Here is a 10,559-nt window from a genome sequence, read left to right on the forward strand (position 1 = left end):
AGAGCATGCGCAACGCCGCCTGCACATGCTCAGTGAGAGGGGCCGCAAGCCCCGGGAGGAGTTTCCGGGAGGGAGCGTGGAGGAAATCCACTTTCCAGGTTTTCAGCAGGCCGACTAGGTGGTTGCCTGCTTCCGCGTTCACGGTCCCATTCCAAATTCTGTTTTAGAGTTCCCTTGGGGCGTCGGGGAGCGCCTCACTGTCGGGCTCGTGCCCCCAGCTTGCGGCTTTGGTTCAGTTTCCCATAACAATCACGAGCTTTCCTCCCCCACACTTCCCGCAGCACATCAACCCCTGTTACAGGCTTGGTGCTCCAGAAAGTACCTGCGGATGGAGGCGGTGTTGGCGGCGGGAAGAAGTACGGAAGAAACCTGGTTGGAAGCAGGATATGGAAACAAATGGGGAAGAACTAGCCAGAAAGTCTCAAATACTCACTCAGGTGTTTGCAAGGACAGGTTCCAAGTATTGGATGCCTTGGGGCATCCTTGCGTGAGACAGTGATTGCACAGAATAAACAAGATCTCCAAGGATGAGTGGAAATGAGGTGGGGAGAAAAACGAGTAGGCGAACAGAAGATAGTGTTGACATTTCTTCGCAAAGAAAGACAGGGAAGAGTTAAGTGACGAAAGTAGTTCTAGTGAAATAGCAATCTGTATCACCTTTGAGCAAATTTCTGTCATTTTCCTTATTGAAATGACGCGATGACCATGTTTGTATAGGCACTTAGCATTTGTGTTTGTGTGTGAATTTTCTTGAGTATTTTTCAAGGAGTAACTTGCTTTTGGTGACATAAAATCAATTCAGTTGAGCTTTAGAAAGAACACCTTGTAAGAATGCATCCACTTAGACTATATAGCAAGGAATCAAAACTCGGAGTACCTCCAGCTCAAGAATGGGCAAATTTGCTAAATGGGTAATTCAGGAAAGTGGATCCCCATGCGATTCTATCTAAATTCTTGTGGGTGTTTCCACGTTTCCTCCCCCTGGAAAGTTTACAACGTTCATTAAATTTTCAAAGGGATCTATGACTCTACAAAAAAGGTTAAGAACCACTGCTCTATACTGTGGAGTAATCAGAACAATGAAAGATAAAATGCTTGCAACTACTATCTAGTCAATGTGACCTCCAGCAACTTAATTAATCCAGTCCCGGGTAGTAGAACTGGAAAAAAGAGAGAAAAGAATGTCCATCTTCTTAAAGTTGTTGTGAAGATTAAATGAAAAAAAAAAAAAAGTGTATGCTAAACGCTGAGCACACTGCTTAGCATAGAGAAATCGCAGCCATTTTTATAACAAAAGCCAAGCTAGCAGGAGCCCGAGCGTGGCCATTCTTCCTCTCTGCACCCTCTTCCTCCAGCAATTTAATGAACATATCTGTTGAACATCCACTTTGACCTAGGGGAAAGGGTTTATTCTGTACTTGAAGTTAGAGAGATTTCCAACGTAAGAGGAAGCAGATGTTTTCCATTTAGAAAGGAGAGGGAAGGAAAAGTAACATTTTTGTTCACTCTTATTTTTCCTTGACCTTCACTGTCTCACTGCCCACCCCCAACCCTTCTTCGCCCAGTTTTCCCCATCTCAGGAAATGGCACCGCTGCCCCTTGCTCAAGAACCCAAACCTGGGAGATAACCTAAATGTCTCATTCCCTCACTCTCAACATACAGTCCAACAAGTTATGCTCGCTGGGCGCTAAACAAGACTTAAATCCTTTCCATGTCGGCAGCCACACCCTAGTCCAGGCCAAAATCTTAGATCCCCTGAACTACTTCCTGCCTTTCAATTTCCACTCTTGCCAAGAGCGATCTTATAAAATCTTTAAGTCCCTCAAAACCATTCGGCTTCTGCTTAAACCCGACACTTCACGCTGATTGTCACTATCTGGAATTGACGTGGTTATGTTTACAGTCTCACTCCCCGTTTTTATGTAAATCTGTGGGAATAAGGACTTTGTCTCTACTTCCCACATCTCTACATCCCCAGAGCCTAGAGCAGCGTGTGTCACATGAAGGAGACGAGGAGCAAGTAAACTGGAAAGCACTACAGGACTACAACTGGCCGGACCACAGAAATTCTAAATCTGAATTTACGATCGCAGACTTTCAGAGCTGAAATAAACCTCAGGTTTTCCAGATACATTTAACCTTTTATAGAACAAAGGGGAGTGACAGGCCGCAGCCAATCAGCTACTACTCATTGAGGCTGAGACCGCAGTAGTCTGGGGGTTCAAGGCGGTCCCCAACCTTCTTTCCTCCAAACCCCGAGGCCTCTTTAACCCCCGTAACTCAGCATCACCAAAAACCCGGAGAAGTGGAGTCCTCCTCAATAAACGGCCTCCGGACTCCAGTCTCAAACCTGGCTGACCAGAGCACGGACAGCGCATGCGCAGGGCCAGCATGCGGGCCCTCCCCTCCTACCCCAGCGACCTGCTCCCGGCTTCCGCCTCCAGAGTTCAGACACGTCATCCCTCGAGGCCCGGCCCGGTGGGAGGACAGGGGGCGGGGTCCGGCCGCGGGGCGGAGCGGACCCTCATTTCCGGCTCCGGCCTCTCCCGGAAACGCCTTCCCCGAGGTTCCCTTGGTTACCTGGCTCCAGTGTCTGCGCGGTGCCCAGGGCGTGGCTTAGGGAGATCGCCCCACCCCCTCGTCCGGGCTACAAAATGGAGTCCCTAGTTTGAGTGGGCTCCTTCCTTGAGCTCTGTCATGCAGAAGCCTGAGTGGCCCTTCCAATTACAAACTAGAAAGAAATTAAGTTTTCCTACCATCCTCCCTTTGTGATGCTCCCTTTCTCGAAGTACTAGTACTTCAGATTCGGCTGTAAAACTCGAAGAATATGATTTTCTCCTTTCCTCTGAGACAGCATTTGATGACTCCCGTTTTAGGCTCTTAATAATCTGGCATTTGGTTCTTCCACTCCTCCCTGCCAAAGTAATTTAGACAGCCTGTTTTTCTGCGTTCCCCACGGCTTCTATGTATACTCGCAAATAAAAGTACAGGATGCCTAGTTAAATTTTAACTTCAGATTAAGCAATGAACAGTTTTTTTAGTGCTTGTACATCCCAAATATTCCATGGAACATGCATGCATTTTATCTGGCAATCCCACGTCTGTGTCAAGTTACAGGAAGGGCAGTTGTAGTCTGCTAATTATATGCCTGTAAAAGAATGAGCTTTCAGGATTTTCTAGAAGATAAAAAATCACCTCATTGTTCTTTAATTTCTGGTGTAAAACTATGATAGTCCAAGGGACAAAAAGTGAATCATCCATGGTCCCCTTCCCCAGTCTAAATACTGCAACTAGGAAATAAAACTGGCCTTGAACAATAGGCTCTAAATGCAACCCACAGTAGTTCAGAGCCAAGGTATAAGAAATCTTAAAATTTAAGATGAAAGAATGGTTCCCAGAACAAGACTTGATTTATAAGCTAAAATGGGAGTTGCAATCAGAAGAGGGATTATTCAGCCAGAAGAACCTGGGAAAATGAAAGCCCCAGAGGCAAACACCACCAAAAGGTAACTCTGGGAAGACAGTAATGGCCTGGCCCAAAGCCTCCACATCTGCAACATGGGTGGTAGTGTGTCTGTGATACACAGGAACATATTCTAATCATGTAGCTAAATCTACTTTGTATGCCCAGCAACCAACTTTCTGCTTACAGTGTAGTTTGCCATGTAGTTTGCTTACAGAGAGAGAATGTTTGCTGGATTCAAGTAGCTGTTCTGTGGGATTACTGTTGTTTTAACAACTTTATTTAGGTATAATTTATATATCATGCAATTCACTCAGTTTAAGTGTACAATTCAATGATTTTTAGCAAATTTACTGAGTCATGCCATCATCACCATAATACAGATTTAGACCAGCTCTCAACAAGATGACCTTTAACATTTAATCTCCCTTTCCACACACAGCTTTAGGCAACCACAAGTCTACTTTGTATCTCCATAAATTTTTCTGTCTCCTCTGGGTTTTTTAAAAAATAAATTAATAATTTTATTTATCCATCCATTTCTGTGTCTGTGGCTAATGTAAATTTGCTCCATAGATAGGTGTATTTTTAGTGTCCTGACAAGTTACCTGTCTCAGGCTGCTAGGTTGTCCTGAAATCCCCAGTGTCAATGCCCTCCATCCAAAGGCCATCAGGAACACACCAGTGGTTGGGTTCATTACTAGTCAGATTTATTATTCAATACAGGGAGGGAGGATGCACATCATGGAGAACCATGGGACATCTCAGTAGGAGAGTATTAGAAAGGGACTCATTATAGGATCAGAGCTTTTGTTGGATGATTTGGGGGAGAGTTTACAGAAGTGAAGCTTTGCTCTGGATTGGATGTTGCCAAGAAGCAGGGGTAATTCTTAAGAATGGATATCTTAATGAGCTTATCTAGAAGGTTAGCAGGCTAGACTGAGGCTAACGCTGAAATTGGTAAAGAAACAGAAGTCACTATTCTTAGCCAGAGTAGGGGGAATGTTTGGTCATTTTGTGGTTTGGCCAATGTTCAGGTTTTGTCTGTTCTTTAGACATAATTACAGAGGGGTTGTGTTTTGTCTTGATCATAGTCAAGAGTGGCCTTGTCTGAAGTTCATGTTCTGTGAAACTGTTTATACTCAAGGCCTAGCTGTAAGTACCAGGCCAGATCCTCATGACAGGGACTGTTCTTCTCACCAAAATAATGCCATCCACTTGTCTGGGTAACTAGCCAGCTATTCACTCCTCTGTATCACTAGATACACTTGCCTTTTTCTTGAAATTTCTGCAAAAATATTAGACACTGGATAAGCTCCAACCCTCAAATTCGGATTGTGATCATTTTTTTGGATTTTAAAATGGTTCACCCTTCATCTTATAAGTGAGGCAGTGAACAACAATATTAGTACTTTATATTTATTCACTTTCTTTCAGGACCCTGCATCTTTCAAATGCAGTTTAGCCACATTTGCTGTGCATAAAACCCACAAAGGGTTCCTATCCACAATACAAGAATTCTTATAAATCAATTTTTTCAAAGACAAATAAGTAGAAAAGTGGGCAAGAGATAGAACATCACAAGAGTAGATAGTCAGTGGTCAACAAAAATGAAAACATGTTTGACCTCATTACTTATGAGGAAATTGCAAATTAAAACTTCAATGAGTTACAGCTACACAGCAGAAGAGCTAAAATTTAAAAGACTGACAACATCAAGTGTTGACAAGGATGTGGGACAACTGGAAGGCACATACACTGTCAGTGGGAGTATAAATTGGTGGGAAATTATTTGACACACATATTCTATAGCCCAAAAATTTCACTTCTAGACCTAACTGCCTACTTACATTCCACCAAAAGATATGTTCATCAAAACAGAGCTCTAATGTTTATCTACAGTAGTATGGATAAATATGATATAGTTCTACCATAGAGTACTATACAGCAATGAAAACAAATTACTATTAAAAACAATAATATGTATTAATCTCTCAAACATATTAAGGAAAACAAAGAGAATGAGAACACTTGCAGGATTCCCTTTATATAAAGTTCAAAATCAGGCAAAAGTAATCTATAATGTTAGAGATCAGGATAGTGGTTACCTTTTAAAAGCTATAAAGAGGTGGTGATTAGGGCATCTGGGTGGCTCAGTCGTTAAGCGTCTGACTTTGGCTCAGGTCATGGTCCCAGGGTCCTGGGATCGAGTCCCACATCGGGCTCCCTGCTCAGCAGGAAGCCTGCTTCTCCCTCTCCCACTCCCCCTGCTTGTGTTCCTGCTCTCACTGTCTCTCTCTGTCAAAAAGATAAATAAAATCTTTAAAAAAAAAGCTATAAAGAGGTGGTGATTAGGGCACCTGGGCGGCTCAGTCATTAAGCGTCTGCCTTTGGCTCAGGTCATGGTCCCAGGGTCCTGGGATGGAGTCCTGCATCGGGCTCCCTGCTCAGTGGAGAGCCTGCTTCTCCCTCTCTCTCTGCCTGCCGCTCTGCCTACATGTGCTATCTCTCTGCCAAATAAAAAAAAAAAAAAAAAAAAAAAAAAAAGAGGGGGTGATTAGGAGGCCATCTGGTGGGGGCTGTTGTAGTGCTGGTAATGTTCTGTATCTTAATCTGGGTGGTAGTTACCTGGGTGCAGGAACTTTGTAATAATTCATAGAGCTGTACACCTATGATCTGTGCACTTTTTTGTATGTATGTTGCACTTCCAAAAAAGCTAATTAAAATATATATCATTATTGTGAAAAAGCTGGTAATCATTGAAGTTGGGTATTGGGTACAGGAGGGTGATTATACCATTTTCTCCACTTTTATGCATTTGAAATTTTCCACAATAAAAAGTTCAAATATATATATACACACATATGTTTGCATGTATATATATTTATATGTGTACATATATATTTATGTATGTGTATTTTTGTATGTATATTTATTTATAAATGTTTGAGTTGCACCTGGACTGGCCAATCTATTCAGAAGTAAACATGATTTCCCAGCAACCACAGCAAATGACTAGAGCTATGTGATTCCTTTATAATATGTTGGATTGGAAATTAGCATATAAGGAGAAAATTCATGGGCTTAGATGGTATTAGCCAACAAAAGCAATGTACCTAATATGTAAAACAACAATCTGAGTGAGCCTTTGTATATATTTGAATATATAGAAATATATTGAATATGTATTATATGTATATTATAGAAATAGATATAAATATATGGAAGAGAATGCAGATAATATGACAGAACCTTTTATTACAGGCCAAATCCTATTAAAAATGAACTTAGGCTAGGATTACACATTTTTTATTTCATGAGAATGTTTCAGATATGCCAGAAATACATGAGATTTGAATGTCATTCATGAATTATTTGGGAAAAATGAATATATCTTTCTATACATTTTGCTTTGGACTCCTGGCTAATGATTGATTTGAAATTTTGAGTATCAGTAGGTATATTTCATTAAGATAAAATGTTGCACAAAGTTTTTAGAAAAACATCCATAAAAAGAAATAAAGACAAAGGGTGCCTAAAACAGCACACGATTGCATAACAGATGGTATAAGGCCCATCACCGTGCTTACCCTTAAGTAGCTGCTGAATGGGCCAAAATATACATGTTTCCCCAGAAGAAAAATATTTGAGTAATTTGGGATCAGAAAGTTTATTGAAAATACAGTTTGGACTGAGGGAGTTGGGGAGCATGGACTGAAGGGTAACTGTATAAAAATAATTTGATGGAGTCACAGCCTGGTCATGTTTTCCTTGAGAGCTAACTTTAGAACATAATTCTCATGTGAGATGAACTTCGCTACTATATCTGAAGTACAACTACCAATAAATACTTGTTTAAACATTTTAGAAACTGATATAAACCAGAAAAAGCTTGTAGGCAAACAGAAACACTTTAACTTCCTCACCTTTTTCCTCCCATACCTATTTACACGGAATGAAGTGGTATGAATGACCAGACATCTGCCCCGGAACTTTCCTTCTGTTCTGAGAAGATCTCAACTTCACTGAGCATAAGAATTACCGGGGGGGGGGGGGGGGGGGCGCCTGGGTGCCTTTAGTAAGTTAAGTCCGACTCTTGATTTAGGCTCAGGTCATGATCTCGGGGTCGTGAGATGGAGCCCAGTGTTGGGCTCCTGTGCTCAGCACTGAGATTCTCTCTCCCTCTCCCTCTGCCCCTCCCCCGACTCACACTCTAAATAAATAAATAAATGAATGAATTACCATATAAGGTAGCAGAACTCCAAACATACTGATCTTCAAAAGCTTCTTAAAAGACTTTTATTTTTTGTTTTATTTTTAGGATTTTATTTATTTATTCGAGAAAGAGCATGAGCAGGGGGAGGGGCGCAGGGAGAAGCGGACTCCCCTGCTGAGCAGGAAGTGGATGCAGGGCTCCTGGGATCATGACCTGAGCCAAAGGCAGATGCTTAACCTACTGAGCCACTCAGGTGTCCCTTTAAAGGACTTTTAAAGGCACTTTTGGCCTTACACAATTTTCACCAAATGTGCTGAGTTTAGAACCGAACTCCCAATTCAGCCATACCTCCCTGCAGCTGTGACTCTTGTCTGGGTTGCTAGATAAGATACAGGATTCCAGTTACATTTACATTTCAGATAAATAATAATTTGGGGGGCATAATTATTAAGAACTATTTGTTGTTTGTTTGTTTATTCATTTATTTACTTATTTATTCATTTATTAAGTAAGGTCCACACACAGCATAAAGCCCAATGTGGGACTTAAACTCACAACCCTGAAATCAAGACCGGAGGTCAAGAGTCAGATGTTTAGGGGATGCCTGGGTGGCTCAGTTGGTTTAGCATCGGCCTTCAGCTCAGGTCATGATCTCAGGGTCCTGGGATAGAGCCCCACATCAGGCTCTTCCTGCTCAGTGGGGAGTCTGCTTCTCCCTCTCCCTCTGTCCCTCCCCCCTGCTTGTGCAAGTTCTCTTAAATAAATAAAATCTTAAAAAAAAAAAAGAGTCAGATGCTTAACCGACTGAGCCACACAGGCACCCTTATTTGTTGTTTATTTTTATTTGCTAAATCTGGCAACCCTCACACTAATGGATCCTTCACTTACAAGGATTTGAACGAGGCCTCAAGAAGGGCCTGCACAATTAAGGAACATTGAAATGAAATGCTGGAGGAAAACATTTGCAATAAAAGAGTTATCATAGAATAATAAAAAGATGAAGCTTCCCTATATAAAAATGCACAAAGATCCTTGAAATAGAAACAAGGAAGGTGCTCAAAAATGCACAAGGGGGAGCCCAATCCGAGTCTTCAGAGGCGCGGTGGCCGCAATGGCGATTTTTAGTGTGTATGTGGTGAACAAAGCTGGCGGCCTCATCTACCAGTTGGACAGCTACGCGCCCCGGGCCGAGGCAGAGAAAACTTTCAGTTACCCCCTTGATCTCCTGCTCAAGCTGCACGACGAGCGTGTGCTGGTTGCCTTCGGCCAGCGCGACGGCATCCGGGTGGGACACGCCGTGCTGGCCATCAATGGCGTGGACGTGAACGGCAAGTACACGGCCGATGGGAAAGAGGTGCTGGAGTACTTGGGCAACCCTGCCAATTACCCGGTGTCCATTCGATTCGGCCGACCTCGCCTCACCTCCAATGAGAAGCTCATGTTGGCCTCCATGTTCCACTCGCTGTTCGCAATCGGTTCCCAGCTGTCTCCAGAACAGGGCAGCTCAGGCATTGAAATGCTGGAGACCGACACGTTCAAACTGCACTGCTTCCAGACACTGACAGGGATCAAGTTTGTGGTGCTGGCAGATCCTAGGCAAGCTGGAATAGATTCTCTTCTCCGAAAGATTTATGAGATCTACTCAGACTTTGCCCTCAAGAATCCATTCTATTCCCTGGAAATGCCCATCAGGTGTGAGCTGTTTGACCAGAATCTGAAGTTAGCCCTGGAGGTGGCAGAGAAGGCTGGAACTTTTGGACCTGGGTCATAGGCTGAGCCCGCAATGGATCCCCCAAGTTTTGAGAGATCCTACAGCAGGGATCCTGCTGTATCCACTCCAGTGGAGATCCCCGCAGCCTCGTTAGTGCACTTGAAAATGGGAGGGTGCCGAGCCTGATGACATGTACCGATCCCCGAGCCTTAAAGCCATGCTCTCTGCCCTCCTGTATCCACCGTGAGCCTACTTCCCAACTCTGTACAGGTTTATTTATGGAGGGAGTAGGCCCATAAATGCTTAATAAACATTCCTTTGATCTGAAAAAAAAAATGCACAAGGGACACAAAGAGATAATTCACACACACACACAAATATACAAATGGCAAAAAGCACTTAAATAAATATTCAGCCTTACTTGTAATGAAAGAATGGCATTTTTTTAAAAGATTTATTTATTTTTAGAGAGAGAGAGAGCAGGAGCAGGAAAGGTAGAGGGAGAGGGGGAGAGAATCTCAAGCCGACCCCACGCTGAGCACAGAGTCTGTTGTGGGGTTTGATCTCACCATCCCAAGATCAGGACCCAAGCACTTAACTGACTGCACCACCCAGGCACCCCAAGAATGGTTTATTTTTAAAAAATCAATGAGATACTTTTTTTAAGCTAACAAGGAAGCAAAGTTAAAAAGCAACAATAGTACCCAGTGTTATTTCATACCCTGACGATTTGACTTACATAGACTTTCTGGAGGACAGTTTGGCATTACGTATTTTTTTTTTAAAGCCTTGAAAATGTGTATAATCTGAAAGAACAATTCCACTTCTCAGTATCTGTCCTAGGAAAATATTTAGAATGTGTGAAAAGATTTAGCTCTAAGGATGTTTTTAACAGTAAAAAATAGAAAACAGGGGTGCCTGGGTGGCTCAGTCAGTTGGGTGTCTGCCTTCGGCTTGGGTCATGACCTCAGGGTCCTGGGATCGAGCCTGAAATCGGGCTCCCTGATCAGCAGAGAGTCTGCTTCTCCCTCTCTCTCTGGGCCTCCTCACCACTTGTTCTCTCTCTCTCTTTCTCTCTGAAAATAAAAAAAGAGAGAGAGAGAAGAAAGAATGGAAGGAAAGAAGGAAGGAAGGAAGGAAGGAAGGAAGGAAGGAAGGAAGGAAGGAA

General features: G+C 42.8%; 1 protein-coding gene across 1 annotated transcript; it reads left to right on the forward strand.

The window, feature by feature from the left end:
- Positions 1 to 8,761: 8,761 nt before the first annotated feature.
- Positions 8,762 to 9,727, forward strand: LOC112826915 (trafficking protein particle complex subunit 4). Its single transcript, XM_025875281.2, has one exon. It carries the CDS (start codon positions 8,792 to 8,794, stop codon positions 9,449 to 9,451), a length of 660 nt encoding a protein of 219 aa, XP_025731066.1. The 5' UTR covers positions 8,762 to 8,791; the 3' UTR covers positions 9,452 to 9,727.
- The last annotated feature ends 832 nt before the right edge of the window (positions 9,728 to 10,559 follow it).

The sequence above is a fragment of the Callorhinus ursinus genome, unplaced genomic scaffold (assembly GCF_003265705.2).
Source record: "Callorhinus ursinus isolate GAN/ISIS: 27379988/994484 unplaced genomic scaffold, GSC_fseal_2.0 scaffold7, whole genome shotgun sequence".
In the NCBI taxonomy this organism is placed as follows: Eukaryota; Metazoa; Chordata; class Mammalia; order Carnivora; family Otariidae; genus Callorhinus; species Callorhinus ursinus.

Bases quoted from the DNA above. Each gene is read 5' to 3' on its own strand.
- LOC112826915 (XM_025875281.2), top strand. From the start codon at position 8,792: ATGGCGATTTTTAGTGTGTATGTGGTGAACAAAGCTGGCGGCCTCATC.